The 27,164-nt window shown below is 41.9% G+C and overlaps 1 protein-coding gene across 1 annotated transcript; it reads left to right on the top strand.

Moving 5' to 3' along the window:
* Positions 1 to 199: 199 nt before the first annotated feature.
* On the top strand, positions 200 to 25,816 carry LOC311001229 (MAGUK p55 subfamily member 7-like; the record flags this gene model as incomplete). The annotated part of the gene is made up of 18 exons (XM_083992256.1): positions 200 to 222; positions 939 to 964; positions 1,298 to 1,416; positions 1,944 to 2,021; positions 3,524 to 3,604; positions 8,081 to 8,215; positions 11,189 to 11,270; positions 11,405 to 11,490; positions 12,357 to 12,434; positions 13,006 to 13,202; positions 13,304 to 13,362; positions 14,046 to 14,090; positions 19,560 to 19,733; positions 21,520 to 21,600; positions 21,714 to 21,807; positions 22,594 to 22,702; positions 23,812 to 23,955; positions 25,586 to 25,816. The coding sequence occupies 18 exons, from the start codon at positions 200 to 202 to the stop codon at positions 25,814 to 25,816; spliced, it is 1,842 nt and encodes a 613-aa protein (XP_083848382.1).
* Positions 25,817 to 27,164: the final 1,348 nt, after the last annotated feature.

Here is a 27,164-nt window from a genome sequence, read left to right as displayed (position 1 = left end):
TGGCTAACATCATGCCCCATGCTCTTTGATTGCTGTATTGATTACCTGCTGGCTTGATTTAGGTCAGACCTGACATATATTGACTGAATAAGAGACGGTCTCTTTTACCATCCGGCCAGTCGAACACTAAATAACTTCTCTCTACAAGTGGATGTTCAAATGCAGCTCTTACTCTAAGCAATATGGTCTGCTGGGCCTAATGGAATGGACTGTCTCTGGTGAGTGCAGTTTAACTTGCATGGTTCATTGTTTTCCCAAAACATTTGCATTAATTCTTTATCATATTTTTTTTCTTATTTCACCAACAACTGAAACACTGAAGTAATGTCAGTGAAACACAAATATCAGCGTGCATGTCGTCCTCTAGCTGTGCTACAGGAGGGATACTGGACAGTAGTTATTTACAGACCTTCATTCAACAAGGGCATTTATTTTAAACAGCATGAGCTTTACTAATATTACTAAAACAAATTTGCATATTTGCACAAAGTGGCTGCATTATCTTATACCAATCAAAATATTTATATCTCAGTGCTTAAGATTAAGAGATATCCAGAATTTATCCTGGAGAAGTTATGATTTTAACTTTTGTTTGATGTGATACTATGTAATGACCAATCAAGAAGATTCTTTGTGTCATTAAGAAAGTGATCTCTGAATTCTATTGATTAAACATTGCCTGATTTTCATAATTTACTACCCTGACCAGGCACAGTGGAACATGGATTACTGTAATGTTGAAATATCTCATACCAGCATTAGGGGGCAGTAATATCTCACATACTATTCTTATATACTAAAAACACTAATAATTTCTGTCACTTTGCCACACTCCAGTCTCTCTCACAACTCATAAAGCAAAGGCAATCTGAGGCATGAATGTGCAAGTACGAATTTATTGAACTGTAACTGTTTGTTTCTTTTTTCAGAGTGAGTAGGATGCTGAGTCGAACCGAACACAGAGGTACAGTTTGTCCAAGGTCACAGGTCTGATTCACAACATACTGTATGTGAATGTCATAGTCGATACAAAGAACACAATAGTTTTTTATTTGTCTTATCCTGCTCTAAGGGATAAGATGTCTGAAAAAAACAACTCAGATGACTGGAAGAAAGTCTCCCCCAAGGGAGTTTTTTTCATCGGATCCTCATTTTAACCATATACCTCTCTCTTTGGATTCTCAACCTCACTTCACAACCTTTGAAATGAGTTCTATAGCTCAGATACAGAGTAGGTGAGCCACTCACTGATGTGGTGTACTGTATGTGTGGGTGTGTTCTCCTCCTCCCCCTCCAGGCGTGTGCAGGCTGCTTTCATCAGTGATGTCTGGAACAGAGTCTCATACAGACAGAGAGGAGGACTACAGGTTCCTCCACAGCATGTTGATGGAGAAGAAGCTTCACCTGCTCTTCAAGGTGAATAGACAGTACTTCCACTCCAGGTTACATCCTTGTCCCTTTTTGCTAAGTATAAGTCTTCCATTTAAACTGTGGGTAAGAGAAAAACATCAAAAGTAATAGTTCATTGTTACAATATTGGGTGATACAGGCAAAGGCTGTACTGGGAATTTAGATAACATAATAAAAATAAGCAAAATTTCTCAAGATATAACACATGACAATTATAAAAAAAAAAGTATAACACATAGAATTGAAATGCAGTAATGTCAAAATATCAGAGTAAAAGAAAATGTAAATATTCAAATTAAAGTACAAGTATTTCAAATTGTCTGATCACACATGAAAATATGAATCTATTTTCAGCCCTGGTGTAATCTTCTAACTAAGATTCTATTTTCTCATTATAAACAAAGATATTTCTCCTGATTAGCAGTAGTAGTAGTAGTAACACTATTTGGATCAGCACTAGAAGTAGAAGCTGCATTAACTGACTTTTTTGCCATGGAGAGAGCCTTTATTATGATTCTTTACTGACATGACAGATCCACGAGCGACTGAAGCGTTTTGAGAAGCGAAGCCCCATCCCCGTCCAAGAACACGCAGCAAGTCTGGCCTCAGATGTAAGCCACTCTCCAAACAGCTTTTGCAGATAGACACACCGCAGAGGATGACAGTTTGACAGCAGAGGGAACAGGGAAGATTTTTCACTGTTTAAACTGTTTCCTCTGTTATACAGATGACTTTCCTGTCACACAGAAGCACGAGTACATCATACGTTCCTACTCATGTGTCCTGAGTTATGAAATGTTATCTCAAGCTCTGTCACCTCAGATATCATCACTTAAAAGGGAGTTTTCTTAAGCAGATATCATTGTATGACTGTTTGCCAGGAGTTAGGTCACTAAGGACAGTTCTAAGCAAAAGGCTGCTAAAACCATTTTTGTGTGTAGTCTAATGTTTCAGGCTGGAGGAATACAATTAATTTCAGTTTTAAGATGAAGTGACAGAGAGTACTGTCACTAGAGTTCTATGACTCCCAATGATATGACCAGTGTCTACTCCCCCCAGATATGATTCATATTTCATATACAAGTCTTCTTCATTCGTGCCACCAACCAATAGCTCTTTTACTTTCCCTCATCCCCCTAACTCCTTTGTTCCATTTAAATCATCTCCCACCTTCATTTCCTGGTTTTTCCCTATGTTGTTCCTGGACAAAGTGCAAAACAAGGATGTTCTTTTTACACTTTTCCCTTACTCTGTGCTTCCATCTCCCCTCCATCAACAAACCGCACTCCCCTTTCATTATCTTTATTCTTCCTGCGCTCTGTCTTCATTCTTCTCCATTTGCTTTCCTTTATCTTCTCCCTATACCCTTCATACTTTAATTCCTGCCATGTTTCCATAATGTCTATCTACCCCTATCCCTTTCCCCATACTTCTCTTCATCTCCCTCCCTTCACTAGCTTTGCTTCAGATTCGGTTCGACAGCCACTCTCCGCCTGGCTTAAATCATCAGGACCTACTGGAAGGGCCAAACCATGGGTCTGTTTCCCCTCAGAGAGGCTTCTGTTTGCTCACAGTGGAAACTAATGACCTTCATGCATTGTGTCTCTGGAGTGTGCCGCGACATCTTGAAGCAGTAGAAGTCATTACAGTAATATGCTTGACAAGACGGGCGACTGCACACAGTCATTCGCCGCCTCTCCACTTGCTGCTGACGGTCAAGGCTGCTCTGTTTTAGCTGTCGCCGCAGCTGTCGTGTAGCCTTGAACATTCGGGAGCTTTTCTTTTTTTTCCAGCGGTGACTAAAAGACACGCAACCAGAACAGACAAATAGTTAACAGCAAGTTAAGGAAAAGCAAGTTGGAGGTGAACAGGGCCATGTGAAAGTGCAGGCCATAAGAAATAATAACAGTACCGATGATGATGTGTCACTGGAGTCTGAATCAAGATAAGTTTTACTAACCAGTTTCACAACCACTGTCTCTGTTCTTTCTTTGCCTCTCTTGGCTACTGCAGCGTAGACTAGAACCAACCTCACTCAGGCCATGATATAAATGTATACCTCTAATTATAAAAAATATATCCTGCCTCTCTTTCTCCTTTTGTCTGCCTCCAGTTGGCGGAAGAGCTGATATATCAAGGCTGGAGAGATGAAATCAAAGAACTGGTTGCCCTCTTTTCCAAACCCCACTTTAAGGTAAGGAGCATGTGTGTAGCGACCTACAACTTTTCCTTACCACATAATTTGTTCAGTCAGCTCACATTATTCATACTGAGGAAACAAACTAAAAGAAAATAGATTAACATGGTGGAAAATACACTTGTTTGCTTTTTTGGCAGCGTTAGTAGAGGAAGACTGATGGAATATGAAGCTAACTCACTTGCCAGTTAGCTTAGCTCAGAACAAAGGGTGGGAGGAAGCAGTTACAGTATAGCCTAGCTTATCACCCAGTCTTTGTATTAGGTAAAACCATAGACTCTAAAGGTCAAATAATCAAATCTTTTTACTAAACTTAACCAACTCCTTTCTTTTTTTTTTCTTTTCATTGTCTAAACCCAACCAATGGGACAATTACAACTCTCACTCAAAGTCACAACTCAACTTCTCACTCAAGAATAGGCAAAAATTTGCCAAGTCACTAGTGCCCTGCACAGGCCTGGAATCTGGGCCCGAGTCCGGCCCTGGCCCGAGGGGGTGGAGCCTCGGCCCGGCTCGGCCTGACAGGTTTTCAGAATTCTCAGGCCCGAACCAGAATCAAGCCTGACTTTTTTTTTTTTTTTTTTTTAAACCTCCCCTCCCATAACAAACTCTAGGCTATTAATGTTGCAGCCATTAAAATAGTTTAACTGGACATTTCAGCGTGGCATATTTTGATTGAAAGGATTAAAGCAGAAGTAAGCGGAATGTTTGTGTTAATATAAGTCTTAAATAGTTATATCTTCCGACAGCAATCACTTACATAGAGTGTTTGGTCTGAAACACGGGTCTGTCAGTCACTCTGCTCTGCTGTAAGCCGAGGAGAAAACTTTCCTTGTATCCTACAACCTTTATCCAATGAGGAGAGAGAACGGCATGAAGGGCTGTGTGTGCAGCCAAGGGATGCGCGTGAATGTGGTGACGTAGGGACGAGGACCAATAGATCCATGACGAGGGCGGGGGCTGCTAACTCCATCTGCTGACAAGAAGTTAGCCAAAACGACCGGATCGCTTACTTCTGCTTTAAGTTCAATATGGATTTATTGAATTATTGAAGTGACTGAGCGCGATGCAGCTGCAGCAGCGTCGGCTCGTCTTCAGTGGTTGTGATGAGTTTAATCTTACTCCAGTACTGAGCCTTTCCCCTGGTGTTGTCCACTGTCTGTAAATCTTTTTATTTATGTTGTCCATGTTGGTGTCGGGACGCGGGAGTGGGATCGGTGTATTGTGATGCGAGACGAGTGACAGTGATGTGAGTGACGTGCAGCGGGGAGGGAGGGGGCAGCGTGGCGTGCTGCGTTCAAGTGTCGCCGTTTAAATTGGTTTAAGTTTAAAACAAAAACACATCTTTCATATTGGCAGGTTTAAAAAAAAAAAAAAAAACGAGCCCGGCCCGTGTCCGAGGACCAAGGTAATGATGTGTTAATTGGCCCGAGCCCGGCCCTCGGGCTTCGGGCTGCAGTGCAGGGCTCTACAAGTCACTCACAACTCCACTTCCAGGTATGGGTGCAAAAATTGTATGTTCCCCGGGTCCTTTTGGGGAAAAGTGGGGAACAACAACCCTTTTTCTAAAAAAGGGTTCTATGTTTGTTCCCCGCTTCCATACAAAGTGGGGAACATAGGGATGATCCCGATGGACTCTCTCTACTTATCTGGACTCTCTCTCTATCTGGCCTGTCTAGCCTCTACCTGGTCTTTTTTACTAAACTTAAAGGGATAGTTCACCCAAAATTCAAATTTCACTCATTATCTACTCACCCTCATGTCGACTAAGGACTGGGAGAAGTTTCAGAGTCCTCCGTGCCTTCTCGGAGTTACGGGGGGGGTCCGCGCAGCAGTATTTGTTCATATAATGGTGGGGCTTCAATACAAGACGGACATTACATACGAGCAGCATGGAGGTATATGGATGTTTTTTGGTGTGTCTTTTTGGACGAAGAAAAGTGAGCACCATTCACAACCATTATATGGACAAATACTGCTGCGCGGACCCCCCCCGTAACTCCGGGAAGGCACGGAGGACTCTGAAAATTCTCCCAGCCCTTAGTCAACATGAAGGTGAGTAGATAACTATCCCTTTAACCAACTCCTTTCTTCATTGTCTAAACCCAACCAATGGGACAATTCCACTTCTCGCTCAAAGTCAACTTCTCATTCAAAAATAGGCAAAAATATGCCAAGTCACAACTCCACTTCCAGGTATGGGTACAACAATTGCATGTTCCCTGGGTCCTTTTGGGGAAAAGCGGGGAACATAGGACCCTTTTTCTAAAAAAGGGTTCTACTGTATGTTCCCCGGTCCCATACAAAGTGTGGAATATAGGACCCAGGGAACATACTGTAGGGATGATCCCAACCTGCCTTAGCTTAGCTTCTTTTAGCATAAAGACAGGGAGAGAGGGGGAGGCAATTAGCTCCTCTCTGTCTAAAAGTAAACACCGGAGAAAAACACAATCTATTACCAGATGCAGTGTTATGTATACAGTAAGTTTTAGAGGTGTCTGTTACCTTGGGAGCTGTTTCCCATGAACAAACATGATGAACTCTGAGAAAGCAATTAAAGAGTGTTTCTTGACATGTTGAACTATTCCCTTAAGTGACTTCTTCATCTTACAGTACTGACACACGCACACATAAACAATCTCTAAAATATATTTTCTTTCATCACTGAAGCATGTTCTATAATTGCCGTTCACATGGACCACTTCTGAAGCAAGAACGTAATCCAGTCAGAAGATATTGTTTCGCCGCCTTCTACTCTAGTGCCTCATTCTAAAAGGATCATTAACAATCAGATAAACCCACTTATGAATAATGTGGATGCATGTTCAGTCATTTTTCTTAACACTGAACCAACACTGGGAGTGTAATCTGAGAGCCTAATTTCCATGCAGTCATGCTTCACCTCACCTATTCTGAAGCTGTTCAGCAGTTCAAGTGAACACCGAGCTTACTCACACATCAAAAGGCTTACAACATTTGTTTCCTACAGTCGCCTCTTATATGGGTCAGACAAAGTGACAAATTAATCCAACTGTAAATTTTATTTAATTAGATTTCACCTCATCACTCTGCTCACTGAGAGGTGCTGACATCTATTAACCACACTGGCATGGCAGCTAATCTACTCCCTAGTCATGTTTATTAGTGTTCACTCATGTAGAGGCCCAGACTACTCAAATGCATGTTTCCTTATTTCAGATCTGCTGACAGTCGTATTTCAGACACACACACACAGTCTATGGTTTTCCAACGAGCTGCAGAATTTGTGGCTATTCTTAATGAGGAGCCGAAGCCAGATGAGAACTAACAGGTTTGTTTAAACAGTTGTAATGACCTGTTTGTTCTTGGCCCCAACGCAGGAGCTCACACATACTTATGAGAGACACTGGGTATAATATTCTGTAAATGAATGTTTGTTTTTTGAAAACCTGTCTCTGAAAGTGGCCAGAGACACATTGCTCACGCGCTGGCAGCTTCTGAGCAGAGCAACTGTTGATGTACGATGGGATAACAAGTAGACTAACTGACAGATGGATTGGCTGATTGTTAAAATTAAGTTGATGAACAGATGTTTCCCCTCTTCTCATTCTTTCTTATTACAGTAAATTCTCTATTTTCGGACCTGCACTTTGTGAGGGCCCACAGCAAGAGATTAACATTTATCCAGAATATTGTTTTTCTGCAAACAAACCTCGGCTTTTCACACTGCCAGCATTAACAAAAAATGGACTTGAATGAACTCTCTGGCCATTGATAGTGACTCATAGATCAATTCACAGTCTGGCGCAGGAAAGGGAGGATTTTTTTTTTTCAAAGACATTTGTGATGCTTGATCTGAACCAGTGTAAGTGCAGGCAGAGCGGCTGTAAGTGATGTGGGGGGTTGCTCTCAGGTGGCCCGCCGGCTGGCAACGTGTTTCACACTGAATCAAATTTGGCAAGTTGGCACGGGCAGAACTGAAGGTTCAACCATGAGGAAAGTGCTGTATTTGGATGCAGTCACTGTAGTGAGTGCAGGCAGGCCAGACTGACTCGTTGGAATTTTTGCACCGCCTCATTCACAACCAAGTCACCTTTAATGAGTCAACAGGGACCGGTTGCATTTTTGTTTGAGTGTAGACCCTTAAACTACCTCTAACCAAACACATTTAAAAATGCTGGACTAACTTGTGTCAGTAAAACTGTAGTGACAGTGGTTAGCATTCATCTAGAGTTGAGGACATGAAACATATGCACACATGACATGTGAAGTGATTACACTGGCATGTGTTCACTGTGCTTGACAGCCAACAAGCCAATTTCCATTTTGTTTGGAGTACATCCTGGTCTTCCTCACCCACTGCTGTTCTCTCCATTCAAAATAAGATGTATTAAATGAGACTAGTCGGGCGCACCGCATCCGCTCACAGCAACTACAATTCACAATGACATACCTGGATCCAGAGCAGCCACTGTGTTTGTGTTTCCCTCACAGAGCCTCCTGTGTGTCCACGACGCTGTAGCTCAGAGAGACTTTGAACCGACTCTGCCGCCAATACCTAATGATGTCCTGGAGGAGGAGGAGGATTCAGTCAAAATTGTCAGTCTGGTCAAAACCAAAGAACCACTGGTCAGTAAACAAGTCTTTGTGCTTCAAAGAAAAAGGTGAAATATGTTTTACATCCATTCATTGCCTTGTTCTGGGTGTGTTGCTTGCTCAGTGTTTGGTTTAGCTTAGTTTAGCTTACTTAAGATGTTCAGCTGTAGAGATGTAGGCTACTTAAACATGTTATTAAATAAACTTCAGATGTGTTGGTGGACCATCTTTTCCTCAGATCTTTTGACAGACATGCTAACTGTTCCCCTTTTGTTTCGATCATGCTAATCTACAGGGGCGGGTCCAGAGTAGTTTCTGGTGGGGGGCACAAGGGGTAACAACAGTGAATCTGGGGGGGCCGCCCAAAAGTAACAAAAATGAAGGCTGCCATTGACCGCTCTCTTGAATGTTTATATTGTACAGTTACACACTGTTTACATGTCTTCATCTTGCTTTTATTGGCCACATTGAATCTTTCACCTTGTAAGGAAGATGCCTATGACCTTTCCATTTTCCACTTGTAAATATTAAAATTATAACCAATCAATAATCAACTCTATCTTGTAAATAAGAAGTCTTAGCAGAATAAGCAACACAATAAATTCTCAAAGTGAACATCAATATCTTATACTCTTAACCAGTAGTTAGAGCTCAGCTCTGTACAAACATCTCAGTGTTTTGTGTAAGAGTCAGTCAGTTATGCAGATTAACAGGACAAGCATTACTCAAATGGTCAAATTGAGAACAATAACAATCTTACACAATTGTCTTTATTTCCTACACAGAACACTGGGATGTTTGCTGTACAGTGTTGAGCCTTAGTCAGAAGTTAGTGCTTATAGCTCTTTACAGTGAACATAGCAGTGGGAAAGAGCTTTACACAATGACTGACATTGCCACAAGTCAATGACCATTGGGGGGGGGCACACGGGGTGGCCAATCAGATTGCGGGGGGGGGGGGCAGGAATAAAAATGACAGTGGTATTATTCTTCTCAGCCCACACTCTCATCAAGAGAGCAAATTCACATCTTTACCACAACCTTTTATTTCACAAAAGATATTTAAAGAAAAAATAGTTGCATTATACACTAAAATGTTATGTTGTTAACCCCTGTTAAATCTGTTGTCACACATAATGACCCAGAAATAGCAGTTGTCCTGACTGTAAACATTAGACTATAAACTTTTCTTGTAAAGGCTCTGAGGAGACAGCTGTACTTGGCTTTATGTAAACCTGTTTCTACTTTGGTCTACCTGGCCTCACAATGCACATGAAACAAACATCAGCATTTAACTTAAGACAACCATGTAACAGGGTAAATGCCCCTAAAAAATTGTAATTTGTACAATCACAACAAGTGACATACATGAGCAGTTCAAAGGAATACACCAAACATAGCAAAGCTGAACATATATCTGCGGGCTGAATTTATGACATGTTGACGTATAGTGAGCCCACAAAAGCCGTGTATGCCAAGGCGTAGCAGAGGGAAAGCTCCTGGAATGACAGGAAACATAAGGAAAGGTTCCTGCAGCCGCCTGGATCACCTTTGCCTCTGGGCTGCTGCTCACTTTCTTCAACCAGGAATTTACAGAGTCAATTCTTCCACATCTTTGTTGCCATATATCTGCTGTGACGCACAACATAGTTTCTGCATTATTGTGTTTGAGTGTGTGTGTGTGTGTGTGTGTGTGTGTGTGTGTGTGTGTGTGTGTGTGTGTGTGTGTGTGTGTGTGTGTGTGTGTGTGTGTGTGTGTGTGTGTGTGTGTGTGTGTGTGTGTGTGTGTTTGCTGCATGTACAACGTATGCACTGCAAAATGTATTTTCTCTTAATGGGGTCCTTTTGAATTTAAAGGGATTGGGATAATTTCTTTTCCGTTTCTGATGTAAATCAGCTCGTTTCAAGGTCTTTAATCATGACTCACTTTCTTTATACCACCAGAATGATCTGTCTAAATCCACCTTGGTCCAAGCCATTGTCACTTATTTGTGGAAATTTCCTGGATCAAGTGAAACTGCACTTAAAGCTCATGAAACTACAAAGAGCCTATACCTCCGCCAAGGCTGCAAAATCCTCTAAATTTGTTATTTTAACAATACATTTTTTTCAGATTTGCATTTGGATGAAGATCCACTGTAAAATACATATAGTGATGGACAGCTGAGGGCTACATGTGCCAGAGTTTGTCTGTTCAAGTAGGCCTGGTGTTTCATTAGAAAATACCTGGAATACAAAAAAAAATGCTTTCACATGGAAAGTTAAAATTCCTTTTAGGAAATTCTGGATCCACATAAAAAACAAACGAGCATTTGTTTCTTAACCTGTGTGCTTTTACCAAATTTCAGTGAAATCTGTTGACAGGTTTTTGAGAAGTCCCACAAACTAAAAGACAAAAACCAAAAAACAGTTGGAAGAAGTCAGCCAATATTTTTTATGAAAAATATGATTTTAGGGCAAAATATGAGAACAATTAACTTAATGATGACATTTCTTTGCAGCGTGTGTGTGCTTGTGTATTTGTGGTTGCGCATTCTTAAAAGAGAATGTGCTTATGACCAATAATAAAGAACATACTTTTGTATTGATCCCAAAACTAGATTGGAAGGGGACTGACCTTTTTCTGACTTGGTCTCTTTGATCGATCCAGCATGTTCCTGTTTTCCAGACAACAGGGTTACACCCGAGCGTGAGCTGATTGTAGTCAGCTACATAAGATGCTCTTTCCATTGCGATTTGCACCACATCAGTAACATCTGTTGAAAATAATGCTGATTTGGATAACCTTTTCCAGCGCTTTGTGTGTTACATGAAGGCAGCTGGCTAAATGGTCCCGTCTCAATACAAATAACCCTCGCTGGAATGAAGGGACTCTGAATAAGAAGCTTGTCTGGGCTGTAATAAAAGCAACATGTTGTTTTCACTCTCCATCGCTTGACCTCTTTGCCTCTGTGCATCTCTTCTGTTTCTCCATCACTCTTTCTGTCACTAATCACCATCCGCAAGGGGGCAACAATTAAGAGGGATAAAGCCACTGGAGCTATTGTGGTAGCGAGGATCATGAGGGGAGGTGCAGCTGATAAAAGTGGTAAGCTGATGAACTCATCACAGTTGTGCCCTCTACGCCCAATCCCCTACATCTGTGTTACAGTCATGTGATGTTGGTCTGTAGTGAATGGATGTCACAGAGAAGAGTATGGTATGATTTTCCATGTGTTGAAGGGCTGATCCATGAAGGAGATGAGCTGAAAGAGGTGAATGGGATCTCACTGGAGCACAGGAAGCCAAAGGAGATCCTTCCTCTACTGGTTAGTTTCACCTCTGCTGCTCAGTCCTCTTGTTGTTGTTTTCTTCAGCATAAATTGTTCTGTTTCATTCTGCCCTGTAGCTCTCATCATCTTCTCTTTTATTTTCAGCAGTGTTACTGAAAGGATAAGACTGGTCCTGTTTTATATTTACTGCTATTGTTAACAAATCTCACGCAAAGACAAAAAAAAAAAAAAACCGCTCCATCTCTGTGGCCCTAAGCTAGGTCCTAGTTGTTACTACTTAGGAAGGAAATCGGAGGCGGGGGTCCCAAATATCTTGTTTCATTTTTATTTTTAATCCACATTTGGTGTGTTGTTAAGCACCCACAGGATAGCATATTTGGAGACAAGTCAAATGAAGCTGTATTCCCCATGTTCATACTGTAGTGATGCATAGTTCAGCCGTGAGGCTCAGTGACAACAATGGGCCTCTTTACACAGAGGAATGAGCTGCATCAGGCTTTAGTTACAAAGGCAAATCTTCCTTACTGGAATCAGATGATTGTTGGTCTCAGTTTTGTTCACTGGCTTGTTGACAGTGAGAAAAACAAACTGCCCGTCCCTCTCCTCCAAACCAACATGAAGGTACACACAGGAGAGAGCTACCATAGTTATTCTTTAAATTATTTCTAGGGCAATTTCTCCTCTGTTGGACACCAAGAAGAACAAGATGAGAGACAGCTCTAAAACTGCTATAGTTGTCTATTTAAACAGGCTAGCAATTTCCCATATTTCCATAACTCTTTATGCTGAGATAAATTAAGATAACTTGGTAATTGTAGCTTCATATTTATTGTACAGACAAGAAAAAGACAGAAAATTGTGGTATTTCCTTATTAATCTTTAATGTCACTGCTTTTGCGCAGGCCTGTTCTCAGGGTGACATTACATTCAAGATCGTTCCCGCCTCCTCAAAGGATGAAATGTCAAGTCATAAGAAGAAGGTAGAGTAAATATTAACTAAACTGTGTGTTTTTATGTTTGCATGCAGCCCAGCTGCATGGGGAACGCTCCACCTGTTTTCAGTAAGAAGGGATGAAATCAGTGTATTCTAGTGTATTTGGTTATTTTTTTGAGTTTTGGCCACAGTGCTGTCACTACATCAGTGTGATTGTCCAGAAGTACAGATCAGGCAGTCAAGGATAAGATTTTTATCATATAAAGACTTTATCTATCATTTTATACTCAAGCCATCTGCTCGGCTGGATCCACTCGATTACAATAAATCTATACACCTTACATAGAAACTTTCAAGTTCTACCTTCTGTACTTAGAAAGATGGGGCGGGTGTCCAAGCTGGAAACTGTTTAGAGTGAGTGACTATTATGTAATGGATTAAGACAAATTATGTCCAGTGATTGTGGTCATTTGTCAGAAGTGACACCAACATAATTTGAAGACACAACAGAGAATGATGTCCTTATGTACAGGATTCATAAAGCTGCAGTAGAAAAAAGAGTAGAATATGCATTTTCTGTAATATGCATTACACATTTAATGATTTTCTCACCTCAGCTCTTTGTACGGGCTCTTTTTGCCTACGACCCGAGTGAGGATCCCGCTGTCCCATGCAAGGATGCAGCAGTTTCCTTCAAAAGGGGCGACGTCCTCCAGATCGTCAGCCTGGAGGATGACACCTGGTGGCAGGCCTGTCACCTCGGAGACGGCAGCAGTCGGGCCGGCCTCATCCCCTCACAGCAGCTACATGAGAGGTGCTCCTTTTACGACACTTTCACAACAACACTCTCATGTAGTATGAAGTCATTCTGATGAAATCCTGTGACGATGCCTTGTTTTATCTGGTTTCTTACAGGAGAGTTGCACTACAGCGACCCAAAGCTCTGTTCAAGCCTCGACGAGTTAAACCACCAGGTGCTGAGCCAACATTTATCCATAAACTCACCACACCTGAAAAGAATAAAAACCCTTTTAACACTTTCCAATAAACACATTAGAGCTGGTTCAGTGTTAAGCGGAGAGGTGACAGGTCAAGGTCAGGGGTCAGCTCTGCCGTCCTCCTGTAGTACTCACACCCTTTGTTTTCTCCACATGCTCCACAGATGAGGGGGAAGGTACTGTCTGTTTAAATTTGCGTTTGAAAACTTACCATCACAATGATTGACATAATATAATATGCATGTATATTTAAGGTTTTGGTTTTGGTTTTCTAAAGATTTAAAGAGGTCTTTTAGCCAAAGATAATAATCACGTAATTCTCCCCACATCATATTTCCAAAATGGAGAGGATTTCTGTGAAATGTTCCTTTGTTGTAACCAAGCAGGTTTAAAGTGTCTGGCCTCCTACAATGTGATTTAGTTTTTCACTAGCAATCACTTTGTATGGGTAAAGTAGTTATTAATACTTCTAAATTGTGGATATCATATCTAAATAAAACTATTATTAGAATTTCCAAAGAAAAATATTAGGACATTTGGGTCAGAACATATGTTAATACTTTGAGTCTGAAATTTCAGAGCCATGCACATGTCATCTCCGTGTGGTTTGAATCCACAATTTCCTCACTCTTTCCTCTTCTCTCTTCCTGTTTTTCCAGTCGTGGAGGATGTAGACTACGGAGCTATAACAGGGATCCACATTGGTGAGATGTTTGACTTCTTTCACTCATATTCCACAGACACTAGAAAAGGGACCAGTATGATACAAGACAATACACCTCGAATAGCAATCTACAGCTCGCAACAATATGCATTGAATATGTATTTTAAAACAGATGGAGAAAAATCAGCAAGAACGGACACCCCAGATATATTTATCCTACAGACCGGTTCATGTGATGATGTAGTTTTGTGGTTTGGAGATTTAGGGGGAAGGACTAGAACAGCAAATGTGGTTTTAGCTTTCCCATTTATCCCATTTGTCTTGATCTCATGGATTGGACATGATGTGCTCGTGTGTATTTGCCTGTGTGCATTTGAGCAGTGCAGGATGTTCATACGGGGGTGTGCACTTATGGCTGATTGTAAAAGGGCTCCTTGGGTCTATACAAGGCAAGGTAATTACAGATGTTGCATTATATCAGTTCTAAGAGTCATGTGCATTTAATAATGTGCATTTCATCTTATCTCAGGCCAGGTTCCACCTGAGGACGTGGTTCAGACTCTGTTTCCTCTTTGTCTGCCATGTAAAGCCTTATTGATGCTGCATGACCGCATGACTGCATGCAGTGTAATCAGAGAGAGTGAAAGAGAAGCAACACAGAGGAGTATCACAGACACACAAGTGAAGACATGGTAAAGAGGGTAAACCCAAGTTAACTCACTTGTCCTTAGCTAACACCATTTTGGGAAATGTGTTTTCTCAAGAGCCACACTGCTATCATACTGTATGTCCTTTACATATAAAGTTCAGTGAAGAGAAGCTGAGTAAAACCTGCTTGGAAAGATGCTAAATGTTGCTAGATGACATCATACGCAAATACTGCTACAACTCAGTACTTCACACTCGTGACTCATTTTTATGGAAGTATACTGTAGCTAAGGTCATCCAAGAAGTCACTAGATTTCTGTCACTGGGTCTGCTAAATCTAGCAACAAAGTCACTACGTTGGCAACACTGAGTCAGTTGGCTTAGATTAGCATAGCAAGGCTGGAAGCACCTAATGTCCTGTAAATCCCAACTTCTTGTCTTTTGGACTTTGGTTTTATATGGATTAAACTAAGGTCCAGTGGTTAGCACTGTTGCCTCACAGAGAGAGGCCTTTCTGTGTGGAGCTTGTATGTTCCCCTCTGTGTGTGTGTGTGTGTGTGTGTGTGTGTGTGTGTGTGTGTGTGTGTGTGTGTGTGTGTGTGTGTGTGTGTGTGTGTGTGTGTGTGTGTGTGTGTGTGTGTGTGTGTGTGTGTGTGTGTTCTCTCCGGCTTCTCCAGCTTCCTCACACAGTTCACCCTGATTAGAGGTGTATTGTATGTACAATGGATGGATGAATGGATGGATTAAACAGGTATGTGATGGCCAAAATAGACTTGGAGGTGCTATGCTATTATTCCCCTTGTTTAGGTTTAGGTTTATTTGTTTAGCACAAAAAAATGCGTATAACGCTGCGCAAGGAGGGAACGAAGTCCTTGCGAACTTGTACAAGGTTCCACCCTTGTCAATAATACAAGCAGACAACATACATGAGCTAAACAAAAACTTAAAGGCCCCATGCTGTGCACTTTTCTCTGCGTTTATTTACCTGCTGATATCCCTAACAAGATGTATCATTGGTTTTGAGTACCTGTGATCTGCTTAATATCGTTTCTATTGCCCCTTTCTGTTGCCTCTTTCTGGAGCTCTAGCAGGCACAGGTCATTTGGCCAATCAGAAGAGAGAATGAGAACCTCTCCTCTGATACAAATTGAAAAAAAAACAACTGGTCACGGTGGGCGGAGTTACCTTGTGTGTGACATCACAGAAAGGAGGAGGTGCTATCTGCTCGTCTTGAAGAGAATGTTCCTACAAATGGGCGGTGTGTGTCTCTCCGTTTATGACCAATTTGATGCATGGGGCAGTATATACGTGGCCCAGAGACCTCCCCAAGCACGAAAAAACAACCAAAATCACATTTTTCATGCCATGGGGCCTTTAAGACAAAAGATCAGTAGCAGCAGGAATCATGGTAGGACTTGAAGCAAATAACAGCAAAAAAAATATGTGACAAAAGCAGAACAATGACAGAAAATATAGTTAAAGAGCGAGTAGGGAAAGATAATTAGGTTCCCGTGGAAAGTAAAACATTTCTTCAGATTCTTTAAAAAAAATGCAATGGGAGGAGATGGACCTCAGTGACAAGTTTAGTTCAGTCCAAAGCTTGGGGCCTCTATAAGTAATGTTGAATTGATGACTTGATGTTCGGGAAGACGGTAAAAATAAGCTGTTATTACTAAGCCTCGTTTGACAGGAATGAATATCTGTAGTCGGAATAAAGAAATTATGAAAAGTAATAGGCAGATCTTGTTTCCTGTTAATAAAGTTATGGATGAAGAGGCATGTTTGATAGGCATTCACCTTATCAATAGATAAGAGTCACATATCTAGTCAAGTGGGAGATCAGTCTCAGATTGTTGTGTTGGGAGTGTACACCTACCTTTATAAACTAGCTAGCTAACTCTGCCAACCACATTACTGTACATAGCTACTGTATAACTACAGTTGACAGTTAGCTTCTGGGTCACAGATGTTTGGATAGAAGCTAGCTAGCTGTGTAGCAAAACTAGTGTCAAAGTTGGAAGTATATCTGGATATGAGTTGGCAAAAAAATATATTTTTACATATCCAAAGAATGTAGTTGAAACCTGATTTGATGTAATTGATTAAAATCCATTGAAGTCCTTGTCATAGTGTCCAAAGGATTGTCATTTAGTTGCTAAAGAAGATGTAAGCTCTGTTTCACATGGCCTTCATGGGACAGATAACAGGGTGGTGTCAATGTTTTTGTCGTCCTCGTGACAAAAGAAGTGAATAGGTGTATTTCTTTAAATGGTCTCTGTGCTTATGAAAGAAAGATGTGGCCACTCTCCACTTATCTCTCCTCTCACCCTTACCTCATGCTGTCTAGTAAGCAGAAATATCTTGTGGCATCTCCAGAAATGGTTTTTCGGCTGAGAGCATTTACAGTAACAGATAAGGATCCCCCTGCCAGAATTAATTGAGATTGTACTTTACAGGATGTTTTCCTCTAGACCTTATTTCACTGTAGGAAAGACGATTTCTCGTTTGCTGCGCAGCATGAAGTATGCATTACCCTTTCACATTTATGAGTGAAATCATCAGTTTAAATCCCATGTAAACAAAACTTTAAATATAGAGGCATGTTTCTTAGAATGAAGCCCATAGAGGAAATGGACAGATATGCTTACAAAGTGAAATTGCAGCTGACGTCAAAGAAAGCCTGGCACCATCACTTAGCTGCAGTTAACATCATGAAAGAGAGCGAGGCTGCCAAGCTGGGCCAGACCACAGCCACATGGCAGACACTGGATGTCAGACGGCCTACAAGCCACACATGACAGACTGAGTTGTTGTCTCTCTACTGAGATTTGTGCTGTTCAGGAAAGTGTTGGACTCCAGACTTTGGGTGGCAGTGTTGATGGCTACTTAAATGGTGTTGCACTCCTCTATTAGTCTCTTATTCCTTTATAGCTCTCCCTTCTGTCGTGTTCCTTGTTGTAATCTGGATATATGATTATTTTTAATAATGTCTAAATGATGCCCATGATCAAATTTGACTGTGATGGGGATAAATATGGGTTTTAGTATTCTTCCTCCTCCTGTCTTTCTCACGGGGTGACAGACAAAACGAATATGTGCTCTTCAAGCTACACTGATCTATGTGGATCAAATGAGGTGAAAGAGGTCTCTGATAGCAGGACCCTGATGTTTTCCTAAATGAACAAACTGTTTTGGTTCACTCTCACTGCTCTAATCATTTTCATTTCCAGCCACTAACTGTTATTTGCCCACAATCCAATGGCAGACAGAGAAAATTAGCAGCTAGCTGGTGAATTTAGCAGAGCCTTAAAGGGATAGTTCACTCAAAATTTAAATTTCACTCATTATCTACTCACCCTCAGTTTAGTTTAGTTTAAGTTTAGTTTAATAAGTTTATTTGTATCAGGGACAATGTACAAAATAACATTAGTCTCGAGATGAGACGAGATGCCTTGTACCGGATTTAGCTTACTAGCTACTTTCCATCCGTAGTCCCTGTTCGACTAAGGGCTGGGAGAAGTTTCAGAGTCCTCCGTGCCTTCTCTGGGTTACAGCGGGGCCGTGCAGCACTGACCAGACGGTGCAGCACGAGATTTGCTGACGCCGGCGCAAATCGTGCGAGATTTGGACGGACCAGGAAGAGGAGCTTCCGCTACAAACAAGCTTGAAATATAGACTTATTTCATTTTTTTCTGAACAATTTTGCATTTCGGGACTTCAATACAAGACGGACATTACATACGAGCACTATGGAGGTATTTGGATGTTTTTTGGTGTGTCTTTTTGTTACAAAGAAAAGTGGTATCCATTCGCAACCGTCATATGGACAAGCACTGCTACGCCGAGACCCCCTGTAACTCAGAGAAGCCACGGAGGACTCTGAAACTTCTCCCAGCCCTTAGACGACATGAAGGTGAGTAAATAATGAGTGCAATTTGAATTTTGGGTGAGCTATTCTTTTAAAGGAGTCATCACCTGTTTGTTTATTTTTTACGTATCTAGTCCCCCTTGAATTGCTTTGAATCAATTCTTAAAACTTAGATTTCAACAATGAGACCAACATTTATCTCCTAAAAAGAATTTTACTAGCCGGCGGTAAACCTCTACAAACTTGCCGTTAAGTTAATTAGCGATCGTTTTCTCCCCCGGCATTACGACATAGTTTGGCCGGCTAACGAGCTCTGCAGACAGGTTGCTGAGGAGCCACTGCTGTGGTGGAGCTTCACTTCTCCCAACGTCGGAGCAAACTTCTAAACAGCCGTCATTTGGATAAACTAACCGCACATTGGGGATCTAAACCCTTACTTTCTCTCGAATTAAAAAATATTAAAACTTAATAAAATATATAAATAAATAAATAAAACAACAAGTAATGGCAGTGGCGTGGAAGTCGGGGTTGTGGAAGAGAGGTGGGTTTATGAAAGCAGGCTCCACGGTGACGTCACCGTAGGAGCAGAATCAAAATCTTGTAATTTTGCGGTGTGCAGCCTCATGAGCTACTCTGGCTTAAACAAAGAGCCCAAACCAAAAAACCCAGCCACTTTCAAACTCCAGATTTTCAGGCAAGTTTCCACTGAGGTCCAACACCAATATACATGTTTTAAAAAAATTTGATGTGATTTCCGGGTGATGACTCCTTTAAACAGCTTACAAACCATGTATTCATTGGTGGAGTCTAAGATACGAGCTAAAAAAGAGTGAACAAAGAGCATATATTGATCAGGTGGCCAGAAGTGTGACCCCAAATGAGTTACATTGTTGTTTTGTACCTTGACATGTACTGTAGATGCTGATCGATGCTTACTAATAACACACAGAGACGTCCACTCAGCAGTCTAAGGCCTCTCTGTCCCTTCCCCAGCTGGGTTAAGAAGGAGTTTCCGACTTGGCAGAAAGAGCAGCAGGGCCAGAGAAGCGGCTCGGTCCAGGAGATGGAGTGCAGGGGTACACGGCTCGCTCCGCCCCCCAACCTACATAGAGGTTGTCCCCTACCACAGAGACGCCAAGGACAGACACCGCCTGGTCGTTCTAGTTGGTATGTATGAGCTAAACATGAGGCTGTATAAACAGACAGGTTCCCATGTTGCTTGGAGGGGTTTTAAATCACAATGCTGACTACTTAGAGATATTTTACTTTGCTGTGAATTAGTCTAACATTGCTCTATACAAAGTAGTTACTGTGGTAACACATACACACAGAGGTCACTTGTCTTCTGCTTTATGTTACCCCGCTGTTTTTTCTTTGTCCATATAAAAAAAAACTCAAAATAAGGTGATACTATTCAGTAACAGGACAGTATTATTAAAGCTGTTGTTGATCAAAAGAAAAAGTAATGCATTGATGAAGATTTATGTTCTTACTCCTGAGTGCAGGAACAATCCTTTCCCATCAGAACCACGTAAACACTGTCAGAAATATCCAAGTCAGAATATATTGTGTTCTCTTAAGTTACCTAGTGGCCCACCCCAGATTCACTTCTCTGCCAACCCTGCAGGCCTGCTCTATGTATTTTTGAGCTATATTTCTCCCCTGGGACGTTCACATTGAGCCCCGCTGTGGGTCTTTTTAATGTCATATTACGATACAACTGTAGGTCATCTGTGACTGAGGGGAACAGAGGAAAGATGAGAAGAGGAGAGATGGAAGAAGAGGGGAAAAAACAGAAGTGGAAGGCAGAGAAAAAAAAGAGAGACACAATGAATTGAAGAGGTGCAAAAACAAAACCAGATAGCAAAGAGATAAATGATAAATGAATGGAGAAAAAGGGATGAGTGGATTGTGAATAAGATCCTTCATAATGTCAGCCAAGTGCTCCATCATCAAACTGGAACAGTTAAGACAGCTTGGATTTAGATTTAGACCTCTTTAATTGAGTTGGACCTTCCCCCAACTCTGGATTACGTTTTACTGTCTGCTGTGTAGGCCCTTCATTGACCGGAGGTCATCATTAAGAATATATAGCTTATTGGCAATGAGAGTTATAGACAGGAAAACCAAAACCTGGATTGCTAAAACAGGACCAGCTGGATAATGTTTGACCAGGTTGGAAATATATCCGTTTTTGTTTGCATTGCATGCGCACTTAGAGTGAAACAATAGACAGTTATGCCCCGGGAAAGTTGGTGAAAGTGACTGTCAGCCACTTTAAGCCCCGCAGAACTGTTGAGAAAAAAAGGTCAGAGGAAAGTATCCACAGAGACTGGTGATGCTCCTCTCCAGTTCTGTGGAGCAGCTGTGGAACACATTAGCAGTGTAAGAGCGGAGAGTCTATAAACTTGATATTTTGTAATGTATCGAGCTCATGCAACGCAGTGATGGAAAAGGCAGGTATGTCAGGAATCCTACTTTCAGACAGCGCTCCATTAGAGTCTGATGCAATCTGGGGCTGGAGAAACCTGCACTAGAAGAAAATCCCAGATGCTGGAGTGTGTGTGTGCGTGTGTGTGTGTGTGTGTGTATGTGTGCGTGCGTGCGCTTCATCCTGTGCATCCTACACTATAGTGACACTGATACTGTGTGGCTTTGCAGATGTCACCTTTAGATGTGATGCTATGGATTTTCCAGAGGGTATAGGTGCGTTAACTGTTCGATAGAGAGACACAGACAGAGAGAGAGCGAGGCTGGTTTTCAAAGTGAAATCAGTCTGAAATCAGAGCTCTGTCTGTCTGACTCTGTCCTCCTCTGATGATAAAGACAGATGTGTCACCAGATCACTAAGCCTATTTAATGCTGGACTTGTCGTGAGGAAAACATTAGTACACAGTGATATTGGAAATGAATATCCACATACAGAACACAGTGTTTTGATCTTTGCCTTCAGGGCCCAGCGGCGTTGGCGTCAATGAGCTGAAGAGGAGGCTCCTGATCTCCGACCCCGACCGCTATGGCGTCACTGTACCGTGTAAGACGGACGACTTCAAGTTTCACAACTGACACCTTTTATCTACCTGCATGTTAAACGTTTCCTCACCTTCTCAAAGCCGACCTCAGCCTCCCAACTCGTTCTTCTTTCAGACACCACCCGTGAGAAGAGGAGCCAGGAGACTGAAGGGATGGATTATCACTTTGTATCAATTCACATGTTTGAAGAGGACATTCTCAACCATAGGTAGTCCACATGCAGGTGTCGCTCTTGAGGTTTTCATTCCCATGATGTCAAAAGGAGCTCCTCCGTGTGTTTCAGTCTCTCTCTGTTCATGAGAGTGATGTCCACCATTTCTACTGCTGTGTCTTTAAAGGGATAGTTCACCCAAAATTCAAATTTCACTCATTATCTACTCACCCTCATGTCGACTTAGAGCTGTGAGAATTTTCAGAGTCCTCTGTGTCTTCTCAGAGTTACGGGGGGGGGGGGGGGCAGTATTTGTCCATATAATGGTTGTGAATGGTGCTCACTTTTCTTTGTCCAAAAAGACACACCAAAAAACATCCAAATACCTCCATATTGCTCGTCTGTAATGTCCCTCTGGTATTGAAGCCCCAACATGATTGTTCCGCCGGTCGCACTGACACAGGAAGAGCAGTGAACCGAGACACTGGGAGCTTCCGCTACAAACAAGCTTAAAACATAGACTTATTTAATTTTTTTCTGATCAATTTCTCATGTCGGGGCTTCAATACAAGAGGGACATTACAGACGAGCAGTATGGAGGTATTTGGACGTTTTTTGGTGTGTCTTTTTGGACAAAGAAAGTTGGTATCCATTGACAACCATTATAAGGACAAATACTGCTGCGTGGACCCCCCTGTAACTCTGAGAAGGAACGGAGGACTCTGAAAATTCTCACAGCTCTTAGTTGACATGACGGTGAGTAGATAATGAGTGAAATTTGAATTTTGGGTGAACTATCCCTTTAACATGTTGTCCCTTCTGTCAATGTCCTCCTGCCTCTAGGTTTATGGAGTATGGGAGATACCGAGGTCATTACTATGGAACAAGTCTAGACTCTGTGCACAGAGTGATGGCTGAAGGCAAGGTGTGCCTCCTGGATGTACATCCCAGTGTGAGTATTATGCCAGTTTGTGTTTACATAGTCAACTGAATTTGGTTTGTGACCCAAAATCATTCACACTGGCGATTCATACCAACGCTAGAAACAATCGCCTGTTCAGTAATGAAAATTTACAGCTTTTCCTCACATGACCTGTTGATGTTTTAATACGTTTCCAAAGTCCCATGTGTCGCCACCACGGGGTTTTAGTTCCTGGCAGTGATGCTTCCTGCTTGGCCTCCAGTGAACACAGTGGTGGGAAGCCAGTGAGGGATCACGTGATACTGCTTTGTCACAGTGTCTGTGCTGTGGCTGATGGAGAATTAGGACACATGTGGACATAGGAGACAAAATTGGAATTAAAGTGAGATTCCCACTGGAGGCTGTTGATATGCTACATGTTGTTGCCTGTGCACCATTTATACAATCTGGAATATAATCCCTCATGATTCAGACCGTGAAGGCTGACATCAATTTTGCTGCAATCTACAGCGCAAAACTCTGATATCCAGTTGCACCATTTACGGTAATACAACATTTTACCACATTTACACCATATGCGAACCAGGGCTTTCCTGCCAAAAGGCCAATCTTCTATATTATTTTATTCTTTCAAAGGTCCCATTTTGTATAAAGTGAACTTTTTTGATTATACAGCAGGTCAGGGTTCTGTATTAATATAGTTGATATTGACAAAGTGTCCATCTTTACGATTTCGTCACCCTCAATTGTGCCCCCAGCATGGCCTGTCTGGACTCAGTGTTCTTCAGGATTTGGTTTCTTTGAGTATTTACTCGAGATCTGTTATATTTCATAAGAAAACAGCCAGCCAATGGCAGGACAGTCTTGGAGCCTCAGCCTCCTCTCTGATTGGCTCACTGACCTGTTGCTGCTTGAGCTCCAGAGAGAAGCCTGAGAGAGGAGATGTGCTGGACGATGGTTTTTGTTACTAAAAATCACAAATATATCTTGTAAATTATATCAAAACTTCAAACAAAATGGTGGAGAAGTATAACATATGGGGCATTTAATGTGTGTCTGTAATGTTTAGACAGCTCATCATGTTACTATGAATAACTGTCTTCATCTATTCCCCTCCCTTTCCATTTGTGTCATTACAGAAAATAAAGCACGTGTACACATCTGAATTCAAACCATACGTGGTGTTTGTGAAACCCCCGTGTATCGAGGAGCTGCGTCTCACCAGGCGGAGAGCGAAATTCATCTCAGATGAAGAGGACACAAACGCAGTGAGGATATTTTCAGTAAGAGAAACCACAACACAAACACACACATTCCACCTGGCACCATGTGAAAAGTCTGATGCTGGATCCATGTCTTGTAACACACAGGGCGGTGTGAGGTCAAACGCCCAACCCACAGACATGCACACACCTACACTCACTTACTCATGCACACACCTTGCCTTACACGTGGCTGGTTTGTATTTAAAGGGATAGTTCACCCAAAATTGAAATTTCACTCATTATCTGCTCACCCTCATGTGGACTAAGGGCTGGGAGAAGTTTCAGAGTCCTCCGTGCCTTCTCTGAGTTACAGGGGGTCTCGGCGTAGCAGTGCATGTCCATATAACGGTTGCAAATGGATACCAACTGTCTTCGTAACAAAAAGACACACCAAAAAACATCCAAATACCTCCATGCTGCTCGTATGTAATGTCCGTCTTGTATTGAAGCCCCGAAATGCGAAATTGTTCAGAAAAAAATTAAATGAGTCTATTTTTCAAGCTTCTCGAAGCTCCTCTTCCCGGTTCGTCAAATTTGGACGAACTGGGAAGAGAACAGACCCTGGTTCGTCCAAATTTGAACTAGACTTATTTAATTTTTTTCGGGACAATTTCACATTTCGGGGCTTCAATACAAGACGGACATTACATACGAGCAGCATGGAGGTATTTGGATGTTTTTTGGTGTTTCCTTTTGTTACGAAGACAGTTGGTATCCATTTGCAACCGTTATATGGACATGCACTGCTACGCCGAGACCCCCTGTAACTCAGAGAAGGCACGGAGGACTCTGAAACTTCTCCCAGCCCTTAGTCGACATGAGGGTGAGTAGATAATGAAATTTCAATTTTGGGTGAACTATCCCTTTAAGAGACATTTAAGAGACAGGAGAAGTTGCAGTGCTACTCGGTGGGTGGCTTTTTGTTCCACAACTTCTGAACAGGTGAGTACGTTTTGTCAAAGAGGCGAAGGGATACTTGTTGTGTGTCCAGTTACTGGATGGAAGGGGTTACATCTCAGAACAGGAGTTAGGTATATTTAAGAGTACATGTGTTTTATGCAGGACAAAAAAAATATGCTTGGTCACTTTCACAATCCCCATCTGGCTCCTTACTCGCTGTTCGCTGCCTACGTTGCCCTTATTAAAGCCAGCGGGTCACACACCTGTGCTGCAGAGCGGCTGGACGTTGCCTAGCAGCGAGCAGCGAAGGCCTGTAGAGCACACATCTCACAGGCCTACGCGTACAACTTGTACTGCAGCTGGTGTGAAAAGGCCTCTTATCCTTTACTCTCAGCGTGTAACGATGTGTTACGCCTCGGTCAGTAGAGCTGATGGTCACGGGGATCCTTCCGTATCCATGTTATGTTACAGTATGTGCAGATTATTGTAAAACAACACTTGTTGGAGAATGTTTTTGTTACCATATGGTCGGACTCTAGTTGTTCTGTTAGCCCTCCATCGCCAGGATTTGTCATATTAACAATGATATCATCATTAATCATTACTCCCAGTTTTTATTACTTACACTGTGCAGGCTCTTTTCTTCTTTTGCTTGATAGCTAATGAAAGGACACACAAATCAAACTGGGAGCTGAGTAGCAGAGCAATTATTGTACCCTGTGCTTACAAAGCTACTCCCTTTGTACAGGAGGAGGATTTTGAAGAGATGATCGAATCGGCTGAAACCATGGAGAACCAGTACGGTCACCTGTTTGACAAAGTGATCATAAACGGAGATGTGGCCCTGGCATTCAGGGAGCTGAGGGCAGAGCTGGAGAAGATCATGGAGGCAGAAGTTCAGTGGATTCCTGCAGAGTGGATCTGCACCTCCCCAACAGCAGCACGGAGAAGCTGTAGTCATCTGAGAAGCTGGATTTAAACGCTAAGCCCTTTAGAACCACAGGAAACTATTATTAGTTAAGTTTCTCCTGGTAAACAGTGCATTTGTCTTATTAATGACTTTTGACAGAACTGTGCCTGAGGAAAAGGAGCATGTCAACCAGATGGTTTTTGTTATTTTTTCCCTAGGACACCCAAAAACCCCAAAATTAATTTATTAAGTCTATGTAAGATATAAAGATTAAATTCATCACCTTCAACTTCTGATATTGAATTTCTTTCATATTTTAAATAGTGTTCCATTTGTAAACAAGTGCTGTGATTACCTCAGTTTTCCACAGTGTCCCTCAGTGTGTATCTAATTAGGCAAACAGAATCCATCTCTCTCTCCCTCTCTCTCGTTCTCCCGCCGTCTGTCTCAGAGCCAGTTTTTCTGTTGGCATTTGGCTGAAATAATGTCGGCTCGCAGGACGAAGAAGAAAAAAAAAAGAAAGAGGAAACTCTCCAGAGCTTGTGGCTGAGTGTAATCCTTCCCTGCCAAGTCGCAAACATCAGCATGTAATTATTCTGACAGCTGCTGCACTTCAATTAACTGTAATGTACACCAGAGAAATATTATTAGTAGCAGTTGGGGAGACATTTTGCCAAGAATATGCTGTAGAAAATAGGGACACAAACAAGAAAACAGTCAATCAAAAGCATAGATAAAGCAGAAAACATTGCTTCTGCATGTAGACAAAAGAATGTTGTATAACTGTGTGTATATTGTTTATATTCCATAGATGAGGACTATAAACGTTGGCTCTAGTTACAATCACTAATCTGTATTGTAGTTTCTTTGCTGTTGTGAATTTCAAAGGCTTGAAATTGTGTATTTTCACCTTCAAACTTCATTCCCAATAATAAAGGTGAAAAGGTATTTTTCATACTAAGGACAATTAAACACAGTTGGCATTGACTTCAATTAGAGGCACTCCATTAACAAACACCCATATCTGAACATCACAGAGTCTGCTGTTCTCCTTCACACAAGCTGCTTCTTCTAATTCTTTTTAATGGCTGCATTCCTCTACATTTGTGGTGTTTCCTCCCTCTTTTTGGTCGCTGTGCTCAATTGGGTGTAAAGGAGTGTTAATGTGTCTATCATGTTGTGTTTGGGAGGAAGAGGGAGCAGCGTGATGTGGAGAGACGGTAATGGCTTTCAAGGGACTCGGGCCTTTGCAGACACAGACGGAGAAAGTTATGACCGCACAAAGCTTACTGTAAAAGCAGACTGAGGCTCGACGCAGTGGATCAGGCTGCAGGGATAAAGAGCACACCAAGTCTCAGGTATTTGTTTTACCTTAGCTGCTTATTGTCTCTGTCAAACACAACTAAGCACACGGGGG

Source organism: Trachurus trachurus, assembly GCF_905171665.1.
Source record: "Trachurus trachurus genome assembly, chromosome: 17".
Taxonomy (NCBI): Eukaryota; Metazoa; Chordata; class Actinopteri; order Carangiformes; family Carangidae; genus Trachurus; species Trachurus trachurus.
This window is presented reverse-complemented; position numbering and strand designations above follow the sequence as displayed.